This window comes from Amblyomma americanum, chromosome 3 (genome assembly GCF_052857255.1).
Source record: "Amblyomma americanum isolate KBUSLIRL-KWMA chromosome 3, ASM5285725v1, whole genome shotgun sequence".
Classification (NCBI taxonomy): Eukaryota; Metazoa; Arthropoda; class Arachnida; order Ixodida; family Ixodidae; genus Amblyomma; species Amblyomma americanum.
In genome coordinates, this window is record NC_135499.1 from 684656 (window position 1) to 711458 (window position 26803).

Below are 26803 nucleotides of genomic sequence, written 5' to 3' on the forward strand. Positions count from 1 at the left end.
GCGGTCGCAGAAAGCCTACTACAGAAAAAAAAAAAAGAAAGGCTGTGAGAGCTGGCCAAGATGTCCCTCGAGAAGAGGTGGTGCGACCTGTGGTGGTGCCCTATGTGCACAAGTTATCCCACAATTTGAAAAAAGGTTGCGAGCAGGCATGGTGTGCCGCTTGTCTTTTCAGCCCCAAAAAAGCTCGGAAGCCTTTGTTCTCGCATTGAAAGAGAACGAAATGATGAAAGAGGGTGTGGCACCAAACATGGGCGATCGTTCATGAAGTGCACCGAAGGTGTGGTCTATGAAATCCCCCTCTCGTGCGGCCGCTCCTATATAGGGCAAACTGGACGCTGCGTTAATGAGCGAATCAGGGAACATGAAAGAAATGTGGAGCAAAATAAGGAAGGGCCAAATTTGCCTAAGCATATAAGGTCTTGCCCGTCACGCTCTTGTGAGCCATGTTTTTCTGGTGTGCGAATTTTATCAAGAAGTAAAGACACAAAAGCCAGGGAATTAATCGAAGCATTCTTTATTGCTAAGAAAAGAAGCATGTGTGTCAGCGACACGTCCATATCGTTGTATAGGGCAGAGAACGATTTTTTCACGCGTTCGCTGTCATATCAGATTGGAACATGATGGTATTCCTTGCGTGTCAGCTGGTATATATATGTTTGTCGTGCCTTTGAATAAATCAGTTGTGAGTGGCGCTCCGTCCCGTTTATCTACCTTGTGGTCTGTCTGTTTTCGCGCCTGTAATCCAAAGATGTACCAACTTGCCCAGCAAGACGTTCTTTTAAAAAAAAATGTTCGCACGTCCTCCCCTACCATCTGTCCGGCGTCACGGAACCTCTGTACCCGCACGTGACGTGGTTCAGTGTCGAAATGCTCAAACGCGAGCTTCTTAAATTCCGCAAATGATTTTGTGGATTTTACTTTTTCGCCTCGCCAGGCAAAATCATGAGCAGCTCCTGCCATCTTACACCTCGCCATTCCCAGCATTTGAGCATCGGACCATCCCCCCATTTTCCCAATCTCTTCTAGCATGGAAAAGAAATCGCAGATTGGAACCCCTGTCTTATCTCCCGTAAACGTCGGAATGACGCTTCCTAATGCCAGCATGCTTGCTCCGAGCGACGGCTGTGGAGTGGGAGCTCCCTCAGATACAGTCATTTTTTTTTTCAAGCCCTCCAGTGCCTCAAGCCTCTCAAATGGGGGTAAAAGTCCCACAATCAGTCCCGTGATTCCCTTTTGATTACAATTTTGAAGTCATGAATGTCACAGCATTCAGAGGACATTTGCTTTTGAGACCCCACTCCTGACACCAGTGTGATGACCCCCATAATGCGCAGGTCCACACGGGACGGAGAGGCAAAGAGACACCGTATGGCTCAGTTTAAACAAACAGGTATATTCAATAATTACACATGATTAAGGTTATACATCAGAGGCTGGGGCGTCCGAGCTTACGTGCCGACGACTTCATGGGGGTGATGGAGTGGCTCCGGAGTTGGGCTCGAGCGGTTGCTGGCAGAAGCTGCACGCCGTCGGGCTTCGGCGCTGAAGGCCCTCTTCGCGAACGATGTCGTCCTGAGCGTGTATGCAGTAGAATTTCAATAGTCGTCCGTTTCTTCGAGGATGGTTCACAAACCCTTCCTCTAGTGTCGTTCGGCTTGGAAGATGAACAGGAGGCGAGCTTGTAGATGATGACAGCAGAGCATAATTTTACAACAGAACAAACTTTGCACTTCTTTACTCATCGACCGGGCAGGTTAGTGCCTAAGTAGCATCACATTACATGCTAAGCATGGAGCCCCAGCTCAGACTGGACTGCATCCGTTTACATGTGCTTTTAAGCACTTGATTAACAAAGGACTAAGGGCGGTCATTTCCAGTGGCCCGCCCAAAGCATCAATTCTCCAATCCAAAATAACATGCGAGATGGGGACCACCCCTTGGGTTGGGCTTAGCCTCGAACCCAGAGTCTGTTAACAATACAAACTAAATAAACAACAAAAACGCCACCACTCTCTCTCAAGTGAGAGTATACACAGGCTCTCTCTTCGGAGCTAATTCACTAGCGCCTGTCTTTCCACATTCTTGGCGAGTCTTGCCTGTCCGCCATGACAGGTGTCCGTCACGGCCCTTCTGGGAAGCTGTGGGTGCCTTCCCGGCGATAGCCCACGACAAAGGGGGGGGAGGCTCGGGCTTTCACTTGGGCGCACAAACATACTACACCACTTATGGTCTCGCCCCCTTCACGTGTTGAGTCAGAGGGAAAGAATGTTGTCTTCGCGGTAGCGCATAGCGTCGGCTGTGGTACGGCGCGCTCTGGATCGCTGACAGCTCCCTTGTCCTGGAATGTGCCCGGAAATTGGGGAGGATAAAGCCTGTTTCCCCGGGGCGGCGGCGGGTCCGGTTGTTCTGGTCGTCACTCAAAGAGCATGGCTGGGTAATTGATGATGCCGCTGTCACGGGTCTCCGTCTACGCCGCGCCGTCGAACGTGGATCCTCGTAGCACACACGGAATGTCACAAGGCTATCATCTAAGCGCCTACTACTTCTTAACCCGTTCTGAAGTTCTCCGAGTATTCTATTACTTTCTACTCATGACTGCATTTTTAATTTCACCACCTGCATCGCCAGCTTATATATAACTGATGTTATCGTAATCGGCCGGAAGGATTTTATGTTGATCTTATCGCCTTTCACTTTATAAACCAAATTCATTTTTCTCGGTTTACAGCTGTGCGGAATTTCCTTATTTTGTTATGACTGCCTCCAATGCTTTTATCAGCGTTTCCTTGCCTTTTGGGGCTAATTAATTAATTAGCTTGATTGAAATTTTGTCTATCCCTGCGGAGGTACATTTTGGAATATTTGATTCCGCCTTTTTCCAGTTAGGATTGGTCAGCTCTAGGCTGTTTCCTATTGTGCTGTCCTGTGTCACTCCCTCATTTGGGGCGATTACCCTATCATATTTCCTAAATGACTCAGCTATAACTGATTCAATGTAGTTCCCAGCTTCATCTCCCTCTAAACATTTTCCCTCGGCATCGTGAATCTGTTCCTGCTTTTTGTGATTCGCTTTACCCAGCCAGCTTATATGGTTCCTGAATTTTCTTGGCCCCCCTTTAGTAGCATCGCGCACTTCAGACAGCCAGCGATCAGAGGACTGCTTTATTTTAGCCTGGACGAGGACCTGCACTTGTTGTTTGTTTTGTCGATAAGATTCCCATTTTTGGCCTATTTCCTCTTCGGATAACTGCGCCCTCTTTGCTTCTCTGTGTTCCCGTGATGCCAACCGTCGTTGTTCGATGGCCTCCCTAATTTCCTTATTCCACCAACTTCGTGGCTTCCTCTTTCCTCTCCAGCGGTTTACTTGTTTTACTTCTTTTATATTTGTACTAATGAGGAGTTTTAACTTATTATATCCCTCTTTTCCATGGGATGTTTCTCTATTGCTTCCTCTATGTCGGCCGCTATTTGCGCTATTTGTTCGTCATTTAATTTTGCGTACTCTTCATGACTCCCCTGCATTCCTCTTTTGATCAGGGCTCCCAACTGTAGACTAATACGCTTATGATCACTTCCGGGGCTGTACTTCCCCTCTTCGTCTATTTCCATTACTGCGAGCTTGCTATACGTCCCCTGCAACATTAAGCAGTAGTCAATGGTCGTTTCCCTGTTACGGGATCCCAAGCGGATACGCGCCCACACCTGCTGTGACCGGCGCAGGCAGCGCTAACCAAGGCCCCCACCTCCCTCCCTAGGCTGCCTCGATAGAAGCGTTTGCGGGTCGGTGGGCTGGAAACGCCGATTGGTCGGTGGGATGCGTGCCTGCGTGACGTTTTTTCGCTTCGCCCTCGTTCTCAACCGGATGTGGGGAAGCCGCGCCTCTCTCGGCCTGTCCCTAGAGTGCCTAGGGAATCGCTAGGGCCGGCCGGCCGGCCGCCGGGCGTGCGTGGTCTGCGGGCATTCTCTTCATGAGCGTAGGCGGCGGCGCGCGCGTTTCGGAAGCTGTCCAGGTATGGCTTTTTTTTTTTGCGTGGTGCGCTTGTCGGCGCAGCCAGCTGAAATTTCTGTACAGTTCTTGCTTCCACGACATTGCGACGACCCCCAAAAGGCGCTGACCCGCGAGAAATCGCCAGCGACATATCGGACCGGCTTTTCCGGCGCGTCGAGGCTGGCGTCGCGCCCATGTGTGCCTGTTCGCAGTGGTGCGGCAGTTCGGAAGCGGCAACCGGAGCGGCGCTCCGGATGTGCTGCCGTACATGTGTCTGCCGCTGAGTCGTGAAAAAGAGAAAGAGGGAGACCAACGCAGATGCTTGAGGTGTGACGTGTGTCAAACCTGGCTTCCCGGCGTTGCCTTTGCGCGGCTGTCGCCGGCGTCCTGCGTTGGTCTATAATAATTGGTTTTTAGGGGAAAGGAAATGGCGCAGTATCTGTCTCATATATCGTTGGACACCTGGTTTATGAGACAGATACTGCGCCATTTCCTTTCCCCTAAAAACCAATTATTATAGACCAACGCAGGACGCCGGCGACAGCCGCGCAAAGGCAACGCCGGGAAGCCAGGTTTGACACACGTCACACCTCAAGCATCTATCATTTCGGCTTCAACTATTAATCGCGTGGTCATGTCTTGCCTTTTACCTATCAAAACAGATTTCTCAAGAAATTGTCTGCACGTTTTCGAATCGCATGAAAGAATGTGGGCGAGCAGCGCGCTGCAGTCTTGTCAACGCATCCCGCAACGTGCTCGTAGTTCGCGCACGTTATGGTTTGTAGCGTGCGTACACCCGGAAAACGTGGCGACATACGTAGCATTCTGCATATTCGTTACCCACAGAGTCACTGCGTACACCCCGCTAAGAGTGTCTATTACTTTATTTAAGGGGGAGTTATAGCGTTGCCAGAGATGTGTCGGAAGTGGTGGTTACTAAAGAACGGTTGAACCCTGATGAGTTCAGGAGTGCAAATTGCTGGGCTAGTTGGTTCATATTGCATAGAAAAGGAACCAGCGAAAATAGACGCAAGACAAGAACAAAGGAGGCACACACCACAACGCCGTCTTGCGTCTATTTTCGCTGGTTCCTTTTCTATGCAACCCTGATGAAATCTTTAGAATTCAGGTTTAGTGGTTAAATTTTAAGCAGTGACGCGTATGATTAACTTGTCAAAACTTTGCACAAATCGAGAAAAGAGCAGTTAATAATTTATTTGTAACTCGTACTGCTTGCAAAGAATGTGTAAAATGAAGCCGTTGAGTTTCATTAGCAAATGGTGTCGACAGCTCTGATAGCGGTGGTTAATATTGAACGAAAATCCAAGGAATTAAATATGGGAGAATGGAAAACATACTCCATGAACTGTCGTGGAATGCTTGGTTACGCATTATCCTGCGGTAGGCGCGGTAAGGCATGGCCAGGTCGCGGCGCGGTGTGGTGCAGCATGGTATGCTTTTGTATGGTATATATATATATATGGTGTGCGGGCTTTTACTTCTGAAGGCTGCATGTGAGCCGACGCCGTACTGCAGGGCTCCTGGGGTTCACTGACATCACGCAGTGTGCGCGGGCGTTTTTCTTTTCCCGTCAGCCACAGTCTGCCTATAACACGCGTTTGAGCAAAGGGAGGGAAAAGATGGACACGCATGGCGGAAGCCAACAGACACCGTAACCAAAAGCATAGGGGATGTTTCTCCTTTTTAAATTTGTTGTGTTCGTCAAAGAGATTCACTGGGTGATCATTTTAAGGATAAATGATTAGAAAGCACAAGAAAAAGAACCACATGCGCGCCGGTGGGATCCCAACCCACGACTTCCTGGTTTCCCGTCCGGTGCTCTACGAGCTGAGAAACGGCGATATCTCTCGAATCTTCTGCTTTCGGAGGTATTTATATGCAGCGTAAACGAACCTTGAGAGTGTTCACCAGCGCCACCGTCGCCCATAGCGGTGAGAGTGGCCTCCAATGACTCCAACGAAGAAAAACATCCTCCATGTTCCTTCACTTCGGCGGCTGTTGGCTTCAGTGATGTGTGTAGTATCGAGCCCCGTACCGGACGCAATGCATACGGAGGTCGAAAAGAACCGCTTATCAGCGCTGAAGTGTGGAATGTCATTCCATCGATCGTTAAGCACTATGAAACATTGCTGCTGCTCTCCGCTACGATCTGTTACGGAATACCGATATCTGGGCATCCTTATCTCATCCGACCTGAACTGCACAACGCACGTTCAGTATGTAGCAAATAAGGCAATGAACAAGCTGTTTTTCCTCAAACGTGCCTTGAAAAACTCGATTCCCGAAATGAAGCTTCTGGCGTACACAACGCTTATACGGCCGGTATTAGAATATGCTAACATTACACGGTTCCCTTATACAGGCACTAGCGTAGCCGCACTGGAAAGTGTGCAGCGAAAAGCTGCGCGATTTATCTATAACCAGTACAGACGCACAGATTTACCTACTGAACTTTTGCATCGCGCAGGACTTCAGCCTTTATCTATCCCATCGAAACTGCGCCGCTTGAAATTCCTATGCACACTTCTGCACAATTCATTTAAGCTTAACTCTGAAGACTTCGTCAATATACGCCACTCCAGAATCACGCGCCACAAACACTTTCTCACACTTGAGGAATTTTTTTGCTGCAATAACACATTCTCTTTTTCCTTTTTTCCGTGAGCAGTGCGCGAATGGAATGCACTTGGCGCTTCGATTCTAATGCAGCCGACAGTCCTCAAATTCTTGGAACTTGCCGAGCTGAGTATATTGCCACAAAACTGACTAAATATTGTTAAAATGTTGGTGATATATACTGTGTTCTGTATAACTGATTGCCTCGAATTTGTTTGTTCTTGTCTTGCTTTAACTATACCCATCCTTTTCATTCAACAACTGCTTACTGTTCTATAACTGTTTTATCTGGAAGTTGTGTATTTTTTTAAGTGCGCCCACCCCTGTAAAAACCCCGGTTGGGGTTGACAGTATATCGAAATAAAAAATAAAATAAAAAGGGCACATGTCAAGTAAGTACACCTCACCCTACTTTTGAAATATTTAAGAATGTTGCAGCCATAATCAACTGATTGAACTACTGCATTTTTGTAACGGATCCGCTTCGCTCCTCTTTCGTTCAGTTTTTTGAGGGGTTTAGCGTCCCAGAGCTACTCAGGCTATGAGGGACGCCGTAGTGAAGGGCTCCTGAAATTTAAGCCACCTGGGGTTCTTTAACGTGATGGACTCACATCGCACAGTACACGGGCCGCCGAGACATCCAGATGCCCGAGCACAAGGAATGAGCTGCGCTCTGGTTATTTAACATAATATATACTCCAGGTCTGCGCGCTTCTTGTTGGCTCTTTACATAAGTGAATGAGGCAATTTCGGACATGGGGAAGGCGGTGTGGCACCCGTCTCCCTGCTGAAAGCAGACATGGGCGGGCGATACGTCGCTATGGGTTGATGCCGCGGTACGCGGTGAAGAGTTTCGAAGCGATAGAGAACAGTGAAGCATTAGTGCGGGTCCTATGTTCCCAGAGGCGGTCATGACCAGTCTACGCTGGAAGCTGCCGATTGACAGCAGCGTGGCTCCGTGAACTGGTATAGACGCGTTACCGGCGTACCCTGGGTGCGTTATGGCCTCGCCTCATTTTCTAAGCTCAAAAGTGACGGACCCCTCTCCGAGTTCCGTCCCGTGCCACTCTGTATATATGCGCCACCTGACAAAGCACTTCTGCTGTCGAAACGGGCCCACTGCGCAGGTCTCGACACCAGCGTGTTGTCAGGTGGCGTCGCCACGCAGAGTGGCGTGGGCCGGCACTTGGAGGGGGGTCCGTCACTTTTGCCCCCGGTGGTGCCTTGAACGAGGGGTTCACTCATAGCATCTCGTAGTCAGCTTCCAGGCGTTAGTGGGGATCCCTAAATGCACACAAGCGATCATCGCCAGTGGACGCTGCAAGCTGCCGGATAACAGCAGCTTGGCTCCGTGAATAGGCGGTAGACGCGTTGCTGGTGCGCGCTTCATTTCCTCGCTTCCTTTTTTTTTTCTTCATTTCGAAAGAAGGATGCACGGACCTACCTTGACCCTGGAGTCCACTCCTAGCGTCTCGTAGTTGGCCTTCACGCCAGACAGGTAGGCGGTGGCCGTGTTCGCCGAGTCGGACGTCTGCACGTCCAGGCCGTACGTCCTGGACAGGGACACGTGAGGGAACGAGTCCCAGGCCAGCGCTCCTTCTTCGCCGCTGTTTCGCTGCAGTCGCTGCCCCTTGTAGATGCGTGCCGCGGTCAGCGTCGACACACCCATGCCGTCCCCGAGGAAGAACACCACCTGGCGGGCACGGCGAGTGTTCGGCCTCTGCCTGAGGCGCTGTTCAATGCTCTGCGCGCCTTGGTCGAACCAGAACTCCCGGTCGGCTGCGCAGACAACTTTCTTTCTAGCTGATCCGTCAATCATTTGCAAAGCGAGCAGCGTAATCCGAAACACTTATCCTGCTGCTTAGCGCCTAGCCCACCAAGGCGGGCTTCAGCAAACACATGCGCACTGAAAATATTGCCCCGAATCTTTGCAGTGTTCCTTGGTTGATTATTTAGGGCTGCCGCCACGCCGCTTTATCACTGTTTGTGGATGCAAGACGCGACCAGGTTTATCTCGATTCATTGCATCCAGGCAGAGCCGATTCTACGTTGTTCCAGAACGTTCTAGTAACTTTGCACGCTTTATCTCGAAAGTTCAATATCAGCTTTAAATTGAGCACGGTTGAGAGCGGCAGCTTTAAAGAACGAACAAACACTACAAAGATCTGTGGCAACATTTTCAGTGCGAGAAGTTGTTTCTAACGCCCCAGCAAAAACCTTCAAAACTTTCTTCGCACGAAGAATGAGATTTTTTTCGTGGCACTTGTGTGAGGTTTCGAGTGTCGTATCATGCACAGGAGACATCGGCTAAACGAAGTGTTATGCTTTAAGTAGGAAGTGGTGACAGCGAACAACATTATGCTAGCAGACGACTTTCGGCGACAATGTGGTGCCTGCAAGCTTGTGTAGGAGTGAATATTAGCGGTGAAATGCATCGGAGCACACAACTGCGCTGTTTAATCCAATGGCGCACCGGTTGGCACGCCCCTGGATTCTGGAGTTTGCTAATTTGCTGCGTTCAATGAGTGTAACTCCTACTCGATTTCCAGATAGCTGTGCAACGCGTATCAAGGATACTGACCTTTTGCGCCGCGAGACTATACGGATATCATCTAGAGCAGTCGCGTGGATTGAGCCTTTTCAATGTAATCGAATGAAGCCGCACGAGAGAAAGACGAGATATTGGCAGGAGAGAGAAAGGATGAAACAGGGAGAGAGGATGGAGGGACGATGTCACCGACACAGACACTGAAAGAAAGGATAAAAGCCTCTAGCCGAGAGAGAAAGACCAACACACAAACAAGAAGGGCGGCCATGCGAGAAAGAAGACAAGAAGGGGAGAAAATGTAGCTGCTGCGGAGAGAGGCATAGAAGGCGCTGAGGGGTTCGGGACGCGCGTCGCCCTTCGCGGGTTCGTTCAGTCCTGGACGTGTCATTGCTTTATCTCCTGTGAATTGCGCGAAGGAATCGGAATGGTGCTCCATGCCAACTAATACCGGACTTCGCCAGGTACGACCACTGGTTACCCATCTTTCGGGGGTTGAAGTGTCAACACTTGGTGAACCGCGTTTGGCCTAGCGCTAGGCCGAACGCCGGTGCCGCGCCGCTGGGACCCCTGTAACCACGCGGACCGCCCAGAACGATCGCATCATGGAATACGCCGTAGAGGGCGAAGGCATTACTCCGGCGCAGTTTGCCGAAGGAGGGTGGAAGACCGTTCCCAACCTGCAAGAACGCTACCGGCGCCCCGGAGCGATGGACGCCATTCATGGGAACGCAGACCCAACGAACGCGCCGGCGACGCCGGGGAAGGAGCGCGGCACCGCTACCGGCGTTCCTCGTAAAAACAAGAGCAAATCCGCTGTTCGGAAAAATACACCTTCTCGGCGTTGGCAGGCACCACTCCCACGTCTGCCAGCAAACGACTATAAAAGTCGTCGTCAGGCCGCGACACATGGAGTTGCGCACCATCGCGCCGCGCAGCATTCTCGTAGCTACCTGTGTAGCGTTCGACCTACCGCTTGAAAAGGTGGTGAATTAAGACAGTCTTCATGTTAACACAGTTAACGACACAGTTACCTTTAGCACACCGAATAAGCTCAGGGCTTCGGTGTACAGCACCCTGACACTGCTCAAGATGGGCGACAAAGCTTACGAAGCGACATCGTACGTGTCAGCGCCGGACGACTCCATGAGAGGCGTCATTTATTATGCATACGATGGCGGAACAGCCGGTGAGGTCTGACAGGGATTTCTGAAGCGCAACAACGAAATTACAGTGGTGGATGCTCGCCGCCTCGGACAATCAATGTCCATCCTGGTGACTTCCGCCGCCAAGAAGGCTCCAGACACCGTCTACTCTTGGGAGCGTCCTTTCCGCGTGCACCCGTACAGGGAGCAGGTCGAAACCTGTTTCAACTGCAGAAGAGTCGGTCATCGGGCGGAAGTCTGCTACAAACCCAGGACGCCACTGTGCCGCAGATGCGGCGAAGAACACCCTCCCCCATAGCTGTGTAATAGCTGTGTAATAGCTGTGTATTCTTACCCTGACCCTGTCGTTAACAGTTCCTTTCTTGTTTGATATTTCATTTGTGATTTTAACTTTTTGTAGTGCTCACTTTGTACATTTTGCTGCATTTTGTTTCCTTGCATTTTTGTGTTTTCCCACTCCTGCCATAGCGCATATAATTGCGCTGCAGTATGTATAAATAAATAAATAAATAAATAAATAAATAAATAAATAAATAAATAAATAAATAAATAAATAAATAAATCCGAGGGGGAAGAGCACACGTGCATGCCAAAGTGCATTGTGTGCAAAGGCGCCCACAACACCGGCAGCAGGAACTGCAAGCATCGCTTTGTAGACCGCCGCCCCAGACACAACCGCCAACAAAAGAAGAAAAATGAGGAAAGCGACAAGCAGTCCGGCCACAAGTCACGTTCTAGAGACAAGGCCGGCAATCGATCGTCGATCCACCGTCGGGCAGCCATTCCCGCAACAGTTCCACCTCCTCCCCACCGTTATCGTCCAGCCAGGGTGCCAGTTCGAGGCAGTGAAACAAGGACAGACGGAGGAGTGCGAGCAGGAGCAGGAACGGAAGCTGCTCGAAGAAGCAGGTGAGCTGGCCGGATGCGGCCTCCCAAAACTATACGGCTCGCGAGAAGGAGCTCCTAGCCAAAATAAAGTCCAGAGACGAAACCATTGCGCAAATGCAGAGAGAGATGGCCGAAATGAAAAGGCGGTTTAAATTGTCACAACCCCCCGCCACAGCCATGCCCCACGTATCTCGCAGGCCCCCCTCTCCCGCGCTAAGCGCTATACCCTCCACCAGTAATGCGATAGAAACGGATAGCCACATTAACCTCAAAAGGTCGGCGGAGTTCCGACGAGAGCTCCGGAACGAAACGCGCTGCGGAAGCGTCCCTAGAGGACAATCCGCAACCGCCACTCAAACTTAAGGCTACCGAGAAGATAAGAGCCGAAATGAACGCCCTCGTGAACGAATTTAGCGGTCTCGAGGAAAAAGTTAACAATCTTACGAGGGAAGTAACCCAGCTGGTTATAAACATCGCTACCTTTTCCCATCAGTTGTAGTGAAGCGCCTCGCGGCCTTGGAGGCAAGCCGTAACGAAATGCCACCAGTCGCGACCTTGCCCGTGATCATCCCTTTCATATCCCACCACGGCCCCTCCCACACAAATTGAGGTATGGCAATGGAACTGCAGAGGGTTCCGCAACAAACGGGGAAATCTGCAGTTTCACATCAAACACCTTGGTATACAACTGGGCGTGATAGCCCTTCAAGAAGCTAGCGGCCCGGCGAAATTACCAGGCTATAAAGAATTGATTCTCCCCTCGAACGCAGTGACGACTGCCACGACCCCGTTCATCGCTACCTTTGTGCAACGCAACATTACGGCGATACAACACACTATAGACATTTCTAACGAACAATACACGTTTCTAGAAATGGTGCTGAGGAAAAGGGAGACGCAAATCTCTTTATTCTGAACTTATACATTTCCCCGAAAGACAGAGGTTCAGGCATTCCTGACCTACTGCTTAAAGCCACGCGCCTGGCCGCCAGGGCACAACTCCTGGTAGTATGCGACTTTAACGCCCAACATTCAGCTTGGGGTTATCGCAGAAGCAGCCCCAAGGGCACCAAGCTGTGGCAAACGATCCAAAACTTGGGCCTCACAATTCTTAACGATCCCCAAGAAAACACGCGGGTCGGAAATACCGTTAGCATAGACACCTCACCGGATCTCACACTCTCAAAAGACATTCGCAACGCCCGCTGGTCCAACACGAAGCACACACCGGGAAACGACCATTACATACCAGCCACGACATTTGACACGAAATTGCACAAACTGCAGCCCACGCGCACTCGCATTACCGACTGGGATAGGTTCAGACGCTTACGAGAGCAGACTGCCCCCGGTCAGATCACCAACCTAACGGAGTGGATCGCTGCACTCAAAGACGACGTCAAGGAAATATGCGATTACTACAAATCCACCCACCAAACTCTTCCCACTCCTTGCAAAGGGCTGGGGAAGGCCAACGAGCGAGTACTCCTGCGCCTGCTCACTAACACGATGCTGTGCCCGGCAACTCTAAAGCATTTCAATCCTCAATTCGACGGGCGGTGCTCTCACTGTGGGGAGGTGTCGGACACCTACCACATGGTGTGGGCCTGCCAGCAGAACCCATCCCTACCCCCTATCCCAAACCCCACCCGAGAGGACTGGGAGGCGACCCTGTCCGGCTGCTGCACCCTCCAGGCCCAAAGGGCCTTAACGCAGCGTGCCCGGGCTGCGGCAACTGCCAATGGGGTGCCTGACTAGGCATCCCCACCTAGTGGTTGTAAGGGCGTGACCCTTCAGGTCACGGACCCCAACACCTCTCTCTATAATTAATAAATGTTTTTACCACCACCTACCACCACCACCACGGTCGAGACGCCTACTGAGGAGCCGAATCAAACGACAGACTCTAAACTCCTCCACATGTGGGAAGCGCACGCCAGCCTGCTAAATCGCTGGAAGAAACATACACAACATACACTTACGCAAGCGTATGGCGCAACTCGAGCGCCAAATCGAAACATACACGCTAGAACTGCAAAAAAAAAACAACAACAACGGGGCCGGGTTTGTGAAAATATGAATAAGAAAATGGGATGCAACAAGATATGGCTCCTGCTCCGCCACCTGCTCGACCCCCCACACACAAAATCCACACAACGCGGCCAACTCACGATACTAATTCACCAGCATCAGGTTACAGACGCAGAGCTACTCGCCGAATTGCTAAAACGCTACCTGAACACGTCGCATACAGACCCCCTACCCGCATACGAGGGCCTCCCCAATGAGACCCTGGACGCGGACATAGTAGATGCCGAGGTCTGGTTTGCTCTGGGTCAGCTCCGTACCACCTCCGCGGCGGTACCGGATGGAGTGTCGAACAGGACCCTCAGAAACCTAGACCCCAAGTCTGTCGCGGCTCTGACAGACCTAATGAACACCTACTGGATGGAAGGCGAGGTCCCCCAGGAATGTAGCCATGCAGGGGTGATCTTCATCCCCAAACCGGGAAAGAAACTCTCGATCGAGAATCTGCGGCCCATCTCCCTCACGTCTTGCATCGGAAAACTCATGGAGCATGTCATCCTTAACCGATTGCAAAATTACGCGGAAGACAGCGACTTACTTCCTCCCACAATGATTGGCTTTAGGGCTTGCCTGTCCATGCAGGACGTGATGCTCCAGCTTAAGAAGGACATTCTGGACCCTCCACGCGGGATCGGAACGAAGGCAGTGCTCGGGCTAGACCTGAACAAGGCCTTCGACAACGTTTCGCATGAGGCCATCCTCACGAACCTCTCTAAAATTGACCCGGGAGAACGAACATTCAATTACGTCCGATCATTCCTACCCAAGGGGTGCCGCAGAGCTTGCATTAGGTGGCCTCAAATCGGAGCCCATTCCTCTGGGAAGCCGAGGCACGCCAAAAGGCTCGGTGCACTCGCCTTTCCTCTTTAACATTGCACTCATTACACTACCCCCAAACTCGCCGCCTTGCCGGGGCTGCAACACACCTTATGCGCGGATATCACCCTGCGGGTGACCACTGGGAATGACGGCCAAATAGAAGATACACTGCAGCAGGCAGTTGACAGTTGAAACTTACGCGTCGGGAGCGGGCCTTGAATGCTCACACTCAAAATCGGAACTGCTGGTTCTTAGGGAGAAAGCCACGCGGTAGAAACGCAAACCTAACCCCGCCGACCCCTCTGAATGTATATGTGCAAGGAATTCTGGTCAAGGAGGCCCAATCCATACAAATACTGGGCATGTACATACAGAGCAATCGCAAAAACACCGAAAGAATCAACAGCCTTACGCCCACGGTCAATCAGACTGTGCGGCTAATCAGACGGATCTCCAACAAAAGACGAGGCATGAAAGAGAAAGATCTATGTCGACTTGTGCAGGCTTTCGTGCTGAGCAGGATCGTCTACTCCCTTCCTTACCTGCAACTGCAGCTCGCGGAAAGGAACAAGGCCAACGCTGCAATCCGGCAGGCCTACAAGGCGGCCCTTGGGCTCCCACACAGTACGTTCACGGAAATGTTGCTGGCCCTTGGGGTACACAACACACTCTCAGAGCTGTGCGAGGCGCACCTCGTTTCCCAGCTCGGACGACTCACTCGTACGAATGCGGGAAGGGCCAGACTAAAGATGTGCGAACAGCTCCTAGAGAGAGACTCGAAAACGCAATTACCCACGCATATCAGGAAAGCTCATTTGATTAAACCCTTACCCAACAAAGTGCACCCCGCGCACCACGAAGGCCGACGCACTGCGAGGGCTCGTGCCCTACACACCAAATACGGACGGAACGACAATGTGGCGTACGTGGACGCAGCGGAATACCGGCAAACCCATAGAAAAGCGTTTGCACTGGTTGCGGTGAACGGGAACGGCGCCCCGTTGGCAGCCGCGTCGATAGAAACCACCTCCTCCGAGACGGCGGAGGAAGCGGCAATAGCTTTAGCTATAGTGAACACGCGTGCTGATATTATATTCAGCGACTCCAAAACAGCCATTCTCAATTTCTTGAGGGGCCGTATCACATCTACTCACTCCGCATCCTTCGAAACGCCCCCCTTCCGATTAGAGAAGTTGTATTGATCTGGGTCCCGGCCCATTCGTCTAATCCAGGGAACGAGGCGGCTCACGCGCAAGCCCGAGGTTTCGTCGACCGGGCAGTGAGCGCGCCCTCCGACCCGAAATTCACAGGGACGGATTGATCTCATTTCATGACATCACCCATCACTTTAGGCTCGAGAGACGCGCATATCCCCCTCCCCACAAATCGTTAACAAAAGCGCAGGAAGCTACCTTGCGCCGACTGCAAACACGCTCCCTTCTGAATCCGGCAGTGCTTGCCCTCATGTGCCCTGGCCAGTACGACCCAAACTGCCATAAATGTGGTGAAAGGGCCACATACGACAACATTCTCTGGAACTGCGCAAATGATCCGCCTCCGGTGGAGTTGATACAGCTCCCTTCTCGCGAGCGGTGGGAGGCCGTGTTGGTCAGCTCGCACCCTGACCTTCAAGTACGCTCAATCGAGCGGGCCAATGAGGTCGCCGCCAGCCATGGGCTAGCGACCATCTAGTATGTGTCTCCTGCAACCTGTTCTCGACGCAATAAATGTTTTACATTCAATCAATCATGCTACTGGGCCAGCTGAGCCATGCGCGCGCAGCTATGCAGCGTAGCGGCAATGCCATTGGCCACTTCTTTCACTCCCCAAGTGGCTGCAGCTCGGAAGCGAAGTGTTCGACCCTCAGCCAAGATTCCGTCTGCGGGCGGCCGGAGAATCAAAATAACAAACCGAAAAAGCAGCGTGCGCGAATTGCGCGACAGGTGCCGTGCCATGGGTGGTGCGGGGACGCTTGCTGCGTCGCCGTCGACAAGACCTACGCAGTCGTACTCACCGCCGAGAGAGAAGCCGATCACTGCCGATAACCGAGAGGGCGAATCCTCAGCGTTGGGAACTTGCACTGCGCACGGAGATCGTAGGAGCAGTGCCGTGCCGCACTGGAGCGCGGGCGCAGGAAGCGTGGACGGGGGAGGCGATCGCAAAGCCCACGCTGACTGTTTACCTGGGACGCTGCCTAGTTTATTTATTTATCTAGCAACACTGTGAGCCTTTTTCAGGCTCATACTGGAGTGGGCCAAGTCAAGCGCGCACATAAACAGCACAGCGTGAATAAGAACCAAAAAGAGGAGCACAGTGAAACTGGCGATAACAGTCACTGCCAAGTAACCTCATTTTCCTGGGCGAAAAAACTGCGCTCTGTGCGTGTACGTGTTTCTTGTCGTTGTCTCTGTTCCTTTAGCGCAGTTTAATCGTGAAAGAGAAAACTTGGCAACAGACATCAGGGTTTGCAGTGTTAACAATTTCATTTGGTAACGCAATCCATGTTTCGATTGCCTTCGGAAAAAATGAGTATTTAAACGTGTTACAACGCGCCAGTATGGCCTAATGCATTTAGTACGGTTACCTCGTATGGAGTGACGGTGGGGTGCTTTCAAGCAATCCTCCTCAATAATGTTTAATCCGTTATGATAAAGGTTGAGAAGAAATTTCACTGCAGCCGTTTTTCGACGGCAAGACAAGGTCGGAATTTGTGCATTGATGCGCATGGCTGTTACGATTTCATGACGAGAGTACTTCAGATATGTAAACCGTAGTGCTTTGGACTGAATGTATGCTAGATTTTCTATCAGGTACGATTGGTGAGGGTCCCAGATTATGTTCGCTTATTCAAGGATAGGTCGGACGAATGATCTGTAGGGAGTTAGTTTTACATGCGATGGAGCAATTGCTAGTCGGCGACGAAGAAAACAGTTTTTTAAACGCGCTGCTGCATATGCTCTCGATGTGTGTGTTCCATTCCAGGTCTTGGGTTATTGTGATGCCCCGGTACTTTGCGTTGCCTACGCGTGATATTGTAAAACCGGATAACGTGTAGTTGAAGGGCAAATAATTTTTTTCTTGTTATGTTCACACATGTCGCCTTTGAAATGTTAATTGGCATGTCCCATGTTGCACACCAGTCAGAAATGTTTTGTAAAGATGACTGTAGTGTCAGTTTATCACCAGAGCTCCTCAGAGTTGTATAAATGACACAGTCACCTGCAAAAAGTCTCAATGTCATGCCAGGCTCTGCACACAAATGAAGGTCGTTTACATGCACACGAAACAGTAAGGGGCCGAGAACGTAGCCCTGTGGGACCCTCGAGAGCACTTCCAGGTAATCATAGCTGACACTATTAACTGTGACGAACTGTTCACGGTTGAAGGGGTAGGCTTCTGTCCGTGCTATTACTTTCAAATCTATGACTCTGGCCAACGGGGGCCTCCGAGGAAACGAGACAACGCAAGCATTGGCACGCGTACCGGAACCCAGTGCGGTCTGGTCGAGCAGGGATCCCATTGAGAGAGACGAGGAGCTGATCACGTGCAAGGATATTCTTAGCCATTGCAGATTAGGAAGACAGACACTGCCTGGAGCATGCTACGGCCCCAGCAAAAATGAAGAGGTCGTACGGAGAAAGTTACAGGCGGGGGTTTTGAAGGGAAAGCTTCACTACACCAGGTTTTCAAGAGGGTTGTGTAGTTCCGTTTATGACCTCGAAAAGCTTTAGAGGTCAAGCCGTGGAGGAAAGTCACGTAGGCCATGGTGGCACATATATGCCAAACCAAGATGGTGGGCCACCCCCCAAATCTCTAGAAGGTCAAGGTAAAGGTCAAAGGTTGAAGAGCTGGGACAACTTGCGATGCTGTATGACGGTGACGTCATATAAAAAGAATTTGAATACAAGCATATCAATCATGGAGATAGATACTCTGCTTGACAGCGGGGCGGAGCCACCGTCTGCGAAGTCATTGGAGAGCGCTGTATACATGTACCAATGGCGAGCCGATGGGGGTAGAAACCGGTTTCGCGATGGAGGAGGAACAACATCCTGCCGTGATAGCGCGCCGGAAATCGAAGCTTCAACGTTTCAATGAGGCTAGGAAGAAAAGCCGTGCCGAAGAGACAGAAGAAGAATGTGTGACACGCGTCGAGAAACGACGGAAGAGTGCTACTGCGAATAAACAGCAGAAAGTACTTCAGCCGGTACGTCTAACCAGCGACGCAGAATCGGAGGTCCCTTTCGCTTCTCACCAGGTTTAACCAAAAGCTAAACCACAGCTAATTTTTTCCTAACCCACTAGCACTAAGCAGATGGCATCCGGCGATCCAAGACCCAAGGTGTAAACACTGTAATGAAATTGCATACATGACCCACATGGTGTCGACATGCACTAGCTATAACGAAGCAGACAGGAATATAGAGCCCTGGGAGGCTTTAAAGGGGCTCTGAAACGCCTTCCGAGGAGAGCCCAGTAACTCACTTAATCACTGCACTGTGTTGCCATTAAAACCAGAGCCAAATATTACTCTTCTACGCACAGCAGACGACCCGCAATCACGCGCGAAAGTTGGCGAACCCTTCCCGGCGACTTTTTCATGCTCGCACCCTCCGTCGTTCCCCGCATCTGCGTAGACAAGGTGAGAGGTGGCCATTGGTTAGATTCTTTCAGACGTCAGGCAGCTACCGTGGCCGCGGCCAATTAGCCGCTTAGCTCCGGCGGGTCGGGAAGCTCCGCTCCCAGAGGGGGGTCGGCGAAGGAGCGCCTACCTTCCAGCGTGCAAAAAGTGACGAGAGGAGAGGGAAAGGCGCGAACACGCTGAAATTCAAATGTTAACTACAGATGCCTCAGCTTCCACAAAACGCACTTAAAAAATTCTTTCTGGACACTATTCGTGAAGCGGCGTGCTTCAATATCCCAGGCATGCCGCAACTTTATTAGAGCCCCCTTCACAGCCCCTTTAATGATCAGCGAGAAAGAAGAAGAATAAAAAAATTCATCCGTCTGGCTCCGGACACAGCTGAATCTCAAGGGATCGCAGCCTGTGGAATGGGGAGGACGATGACGGCGGTCAAGATTCAAGTCTTCATCGCCCTCTGAATCCTTGACGGGTGCAAATAGTTATTTCATCATCATCATCATGCGTATTGATTTTAGCTTCAGAATCAATTTTCGATGGTGAACACGGCTGAAAGCTTTGTCAAAGTCTATGACGATTGCATCAGCCTCTAGTCGACAATCAATTATTGAGGCCAGGTCATGTATTATTTCAAGCAGCCGAGTATTTGTTGAGTTTTTTACGAAAGCCATGTTGTCTGAGAATGCAGAAAGTTGGGCGAGTTGGTTGAAATGCATACTGAAGAAGTTGGCGCGGAAAAACGAGGACAAGCGAGACAAACAAAGACGAGCGCTCGTCTTAGTTTGTCTCGCTTGTCCTCGTTTTTCCGCGCCAACTTCTTCAGTATGCTTGTTTGAGAATAACGGCCTGAGGGGCGAGTTGGTGCATGATGAAATGAACGGCTGCGCAAATCAGGACACAGACAAGAAAGAGACACCACAACATGCGCACACTACCAACTGTTTATTCTATGGAAAGGTGGCATATTTAAACAGTTCCGCTCAAGCATGATACTCATCCCATTATCACTTCGAACCCAGCACGTGGTATGAAAAGCCGGTACATCAGGTTAACAGACTTTATACTGCAGATTAGACTAACAGATAACTCTGATCAAAGGAATTAAAAAAACCGAAACAAAGGGGCCATCTCTTAGCAAAAGCAGTGTCAAACAATCGTAGCAACAGCAGAGACATACAGGAGAAGCAAAAGCAGTCAGAAACCAACAAAATATATAAAAAGTAAAAACTAATAACAATCGTAGCAAAAGCAGAGTCAAACATATGAAGCAAAAGCAGTCAGAAGAAGAAAGATAAAACCAATAAAAAATTAACAACCCACCTAAACAAACAGCAGACGGCCGCTAGAAATGCTAGGCTGAAAAGTAGCGCAGAACATGACGTCGCAAAAAACTGTCTAGGAAGGAAACTTCATTTCTACCATGTTGTCACCACGTTGTCTGTTGCAGAGTAGATTATTTTCTTCTAAGTATGTTATGACAGCCTTATGAAATTTGTGCTCCAATACCTTGCTGCAGGAACTAATTAACGTTATTGGTCGGTACGTATTTACTAGCAGTTTGTTGTCACCCTTATGAATAGGTATCACTTTCGAATGGAGGTGTTCTTGAGGTACGGTACCCGTTTAGAGCGACTCAGTAAATTTTGGACACACAAAAGGTAGAATGTTTTCATAGTAGCGCCTAATATATACATAATGCAGACAAGATTCACAGCATAAATGAAACGCACACTGAAGAAAAGCAACAAACAAGACAGGACTGTACTGCCCTTCCAACTGATTATATTTCAAAAAGCTCGACGTTTAAATACATTCAGTTATCAGGAGGTTAAACCTAATCACAGTCATGCAAAAAAGCCATTTCATTCTTCAGCAATGGCAGTGAAGGCGTGCTGATGCAATTGTCACCAGCTTTCCTAATAAAAACGCTTCGATAACTTCACGGTGAAGCTTGTGCTTGGCGTGACCAAGAAACTCCGCCTTCTTAAACATAGGTTTGCATTTGCAAGACCGGCAGGGTACGGCAAGATGGCCGCTAATATCATCCTTTACTAGATTGAAGTGTTCTAGCGTTCTTTCATTAAAACAGCTGCCTGTTTGGCCACTGTACACAAAATTTTTTACACGTAAGGGGAGTGCTATATACGACATTTGTGACTCAATTTGTGAGCTTTGTGACGTGCTTAATATTACACGGCGCCTTTTTCTTTCTCGTTATCATTGGGCAAATTTTTTGACAACTTGCATGGTGCTGCATATACAACGTTAACGTTGTATCAACCGGCAATTTTCTTCAGATTGTGGGATATCTTATGTAGGTACGGTATTACCTGAGTGTTTTTCTGTTTCTTTTCTCCATCATTCGATGATAATAAAGTGTTGTTTGTTCCTTCCTGTCTTGTTTTTTTCTTGTCCTCTGTGTGCGTTTTATTTATGCTGCGTATCTTGTCTGCATTGCGAATAGCAAACAACTAGCCCAATCTACAATGCTAATAATGAATACGTTTGAAATGCCGTCAGGACCAGGGGACTTTTTCATATTGATTTGCACGAGAAAGTTTAGGACACCTGTTTGCGTTATCACTACCTCGGGCATGTGGGTGGTGAGCTGTGCAGGGGCTACATTCACTGGAGTTGCACGTGTAAAGACAAATTGCAAGTAGGAGTCGAGGCAGTTTGCATTCGATCGCTGATCTTCAACGATATGGCCGTCAGTTTGTATTTTCGAGATAACAACATCAGATTTCGATAAATCTAGCCAAAACTTTTGCAGTTGCGTAGTCATAAAATTTGACAAAGTGTTTAAAAGAGGTTCTATTGCATCTTTAATTTCCTTTCTGAACACATGTGAAAATTCACATATTTTCGCAGGTGATTTTCTTGCTCTCCGCAATATTTTGTGGTTCCCTTGAACGCTGGCCGTAAATCATTATTAGTCGAAGGGCTTCCTGCAATGTAATCATCCGACCTTAATTACAAGTAGTCGATGCAGCTTACGTCCTCCACCCGACAGTAATCCTTCGTTAGGATACGTGTCAGCGCACTGTGGTCTCTTGTATGCTGCTGTCCTATCTGAGAAAAATTACGGAAGACACTTTGTCGAGACTAAAGTGTGAAACGGCGCAAGCGTGACACCATTGCCAATGGCGATTTGTTGCGTCGGAAACACCACGGAGGCCTCACAACTGGTACACAGTTATGTGAATGTTTGTTTGTTTATGAAATGCCTGCGACGTCGTTTACGCCTATGTCTATCGTTTCGATGTCTTCCGAGTCCATCACTGTAAGTTTTGCGTAACCTCAAGCGCCTGTCGACAGTGACGTCAGGGCGTACCGCTGAACACACGGCCGCCACGCGTGCCGATGTAATGAGTCATCCCGCGCAGCGCCCAACCAACCCGACACTCGCACTTGACGACAGTGACGCCACGCACGCGAGCCAATCAAGAGGCGCACACCTGCGCCTAGCGACAGTGACGTCACGACACAGAGAAGACCAGTCAGGAGGCCTGAAAGCTGTGACAGTTTCTGCTAACGGCAGATGACCTTGACAATGAGCATTAAATGCTTCCGCCTTAAAATGATTCAGAAGTTAATGACGACTATGAAGCTCTGAAGCTACAGTGTAAAAGCGAACTATTTGTAGTCCTTTCCCACCCCCCTCAAGGAAACATTAACAATTTTTTCGGCTATTTAGAAAAGTTGCCCAATTTTGCAACTGTTTATAAGATGCATTTGATTCTAGGTGGTGGCTGCAACATTAACTGTTTAGAACACAGTGCCCGCACGTGAATTTAAGATAGTTCGTGAGTCATATTTTTGTCACAATGTTATATCTGTACCTACACGAATCAGTCATCACTCCGAAAGCCTTTTAGACTTACTTGTGACGAATAACATTCATGACTGTGCAATGTTGGAGAGAATTGTAAGAAGCTTAAGCGATCATTTCTATATCTTCATGTTCGGCAAAGTAGGCCACTTCCTTAAGAGGAGAAAACTCTGTTCGGGGACACATACTCTGCGAGAAATAAATCAGGAGACCCAAGAAATATTTCGGAACGAAATTTCACTCATATGTTGGGATCCAATGTTTGAATGCTCATGTGTTGAAAAAGCCAATGAAACATTCATGGCAATTTTCAAAACATTTTACTTTTCCTGTCTTAAACTTAAAGTGGTAAAGAAGTGTAAAAAACTGCGTAAGCCGTGGATGACAGATGAATGTCTTGGAATGATAAGGAGGGAAGAAAAATTGTACCAGAAGTTCATAAAAACAAAGAACCTGGATGACCTTGCATCTTTCAAAAATACATGAATTTTGTAACAAACTTTTTACGTAAAATTAAAAAAAAACTTCCTTTTTAAACCTTTTTTCCTGTACAAAAAGTGACGTCTTATGGCGTGAACTCGGCAAACACTTCAACGCAGGCATACGCCACAATGGTGGATTTCGTTTAACAGTAAATGATGAACTACTGGAGGGGGCGAAGAACTGGCAGAAAAGTTTAATGAACATTTTCCAACTCTCTCCTCATGTTCGCACACGGTTGACAGGAATGGAGCTAAAACATTTTTAGGCCCACAAATTTCTAAAACTGCATTTTTTGAGCCATGCACTAATGAAGAAATATATTCTATTTTAATGTCTCTAAGGAATAGCAAGGCCAGAGACATTGATGATTTAGAAATCAAACTAGTAAAATATGTCCTCCACCTTTTAGTACCCCAACATTATTTTAAATTTAATGCTTGCTTGCAAGCAGGAATTTTCCCAGAAAGCATGTAGTGTGCCAGAGCAAGTATTATACATAAATCTGGTGACAAAAACAATTTATCAAACCATCGGCCAATCTCTGTGCTACCCGTTTTATCCAAAGGATTAGAAAAGGTTATATGCAAGGGAATAATGTATTTCTGTAACAAGCTTATGATTCCCTCGGAGCAGCAATTTTAATTATGTAAAGGTAGATCTACAGTGTTGGCCCCCTTAACGCAGAAAGAATTATTACTTAAGGGTTTTGAGGGAAATATACTTACTTCGGGTATTTTTATCGATTTCTCAAAAGCGTTCGATCGAATCGACCATACAATCATGTCTATCAAATTAGAGCATTAAGGTTTCCGCGGCATTCCTGGTATACACTAATCGTATCTTAATCATCGCAAGTAGTGTGTTGTAAATAATGAATGGCGTTCTACTGTACTAAATATTACTGCAGGGGTACCACAGGGCAGCGTATTGGGATCGATACTATTTAACGTCTACATAAATGATATTGTTACGGGGATGTTACGGCGGTAAGTCTATATTGGCGGCTGCTCTGAGATGGCCAGCACTCAGCTCAGAACCGAGCGCCCAGCTACCAACTGTCAACGTCGTCGTCGTTCAGCGCACCGCCACTTCTTCGTTCATGATTCGTCCACTTGTAACAATATAACAAACATTAGCAGACATGCATATTACACTATCTATGCAGATGACACAAGTCTTTTCTTCCACTGGAATGACGTTAATGATCTCGAGGTTTCCGCGAATACAACACTAATTAAATTGCTTGAGTGGACTAGAGTAAACGGTTTAGACACTGTTTCACCGATGCTCTCAGAAAGTCGTGTCATCATGCAATGAACAAAAGCTTCAGTATGCAGGTCACGCGCCTAAAGACAGCAGGGTATCCGGATCCCTTGTTGGTATCGGTTGCTGAAGGCCTGCACAGGAAACAAAAAGTAGAGGCCCGTCTGAGTGATGAAGAAAAGGATCGACTCAAGGCCAAGAAAAAGGGGGAGCTCAAGAAAAGCAAGGTTGCTGTGATATACCTTCATGCCGTTTCACACGACCTCAAAAAGATCGGAGCTCGTGCGAAAGTCAGAGTGGTATGTTACGCTCCTATCAAACTTTCTACCCTTTGTAAGAAATCCTGTCATGTCAAGAAAGCGAAGCCGGACTGCATAATCAACCATGAGAACAAATTCGTAGCCTGTTCTGAAGGAGTCGTTTACAAGATCCCTCCTACATGTGGTGCCAGTTACATAGGCCAAACAGGAAGGTGCCTCAACGAGCGTCTGAAAGAACATCGCAAAAAGTTACGTCAATTGGAAATTGAAGACCATTTAGCCGAACACTGCAGGGCGCTACCGAAGAAATGCTCTGTCATTTACAAGCACAAAGATCAGCTTACGCGCGAAATTGTAGAAGCGCAAGAAATAGCGCGAGCTGAGAAGACTTGTATCAGCGCGGCATCAGTCTGCCTAACGAAAAAAGAATTAACCTTCCTCACCGAACGAGAGCGCTGTGGAGGTGGCAGACCTAATTGAAGGGTTTTGATTTTGTTGCCCTTTTCTCGCCATACGGGGCCCCGAGGTCGTGTCAGCATGCTTAGTGTGGGCTTTCTTGCGCTTTTATACCAGGTTTCTTGTTATTCACTTTTATCGAATTTAGCCGTGTTTTTGTTGGCTTTGTAGTTTTCTTTTATGCGTCTTGTTTTACACTGAGTCTTTGCCGTGTTGTGCTGACGGTTCAGGTTTTATTCTCATGTTTTTAGCCCTTTTAGTCCTCCTTTGTCATTTCCCTGGTTTTGGGACGTGGCCTTCCGTCGTAATTTTTTCTTCGGTGATATGTTCGTGATTAGTTTAGGTCTTAGCTTGTGTCGTCCCGTCTTTACCTCTTGTTTTTTCCAGTTAGTCATCTGAGACAGGGATGCTCCACGTGCTGAGGTAGAGCTTAGTGCACTCGTCATGTTGTTTTCCTTGTGCGATATGATGATTAGCCGCTTCGCACATCGCGCCCAGGTGCGTCACTGTTTGATTATTGTTCACAGTTTTGGCGTGTCGCTTGGTATAAATTCGGCATACTGGCAGCCAAACAATAAAGCTGGAAGTTGGCTCTTGTGTGTGTGTGTGTGCTCTCCTACTGTCCTGTCACTTGATCTGCGCCATTACTCCGTTAAGCGTGAGCTAGGAAAGTTTTGAGATACCTGTACATAATGAATGCTGACACGAAATGGAGAAAGCGAACTAGAAAATTGACAAGCAAATATCTGGACAGCAGTAGGGGGGCAAATCAGCATTTATCGGTTAAGAAAGAGGTTAAAGAAACAGAGAGAGCTCGGCGGAAAATAAATAATAATAATAATAATAATTGGTTTTTGGGGAAAGGAAATGGCGCAGTATCTGTCTCATATATCGTTGGACACCTGAACCGCGCCGTAAGGGAAGGGATAAATGAGGGAGTGAAAGAAGAAAGGAAGAGAGAGGTGCCGTAGTGGAGGGCTCCGGAATAATTTCGACCACCTGGGGATCTTTAACGTGCGCTGATATCGCACAGCACACGGGCGCCTTAGCGTTTTTCCTCCATAAAAACGCAGCCGCCGCGGTCGGGTTCGAACCCGGGAACTCCGGATCAGTAGTCGAGCGCCCTAACCACTGAGCCACCGCGGCGGGTAAGGAAAACAGGGATGCTGACGAAATCGGCACTGGGAACATACAGGATTTTTAAGCAGAAAATTGCCAAAGGAAATATCTGTGATAATTGTAGGGGAAGCTCTTTGTTGTTTGAGGCCAGGACGGGAGTTTTGCGGACTAAGACATACAGAGTCAGGTACCACGAGATAGACACGTGCGTTGCGTGCGGAGAGCAGGAAGAAACGCGACTGAACAGTTGATATCTTTTCAGTAAAGGGCTTCACCCTACAGTGGAAAACAGCGAGGCTGATTTATCCAAGGCATTAGGATTAAGGACAGTGAAGGGAAAGTGATTTTAAGCGGGTAGAAGTAACCAAGCGAATGTTGTCTGATTGGCGGCTACAATCAAGACGAGTAAAATTTCATAAGTCATGGCTAGGTGACTCGGGCCGCACTGCCCGATATAAAGGGTTAAGCCTCCGTCCGTCCGTCCATCCATCCATCCGTCCGTCCATCCATCCATCCATCCATCCATCCATCCATCCATCCATCCACCCATCCACCCATCCACCCATCCATCCACCCACCCACCCACCCACCCACCCATCCACCCACCCACCCACCCA

At 48.9% G+C, this 26803-nt stretch overlaps 1 protein-coding gene across 3 annotated transcripts in view; it reads right to left on the reverse strand.

The window, feature by feature from the left end:
• Nucleotides 1-26803, reverse strand: part of LOC144124405 (alkaline phosphatase-like) — a 257620-nt gene that overhangs the window by 177158 nt on the left and 53659 nt on the right. For all 3 annotated transcript variants that reach the window (XM_077657033.1, XM_077657031.1, XM_077657032.1), the window contains one exon: nt 8070-8404. In XM_077657033.1, the coding sequence (XP_077513159.1) occupies nt 8070-8404 (335 nt within the window). The remainder of the gene's footprint in view (nt 1-8069; nt 8405-26803) is intronic.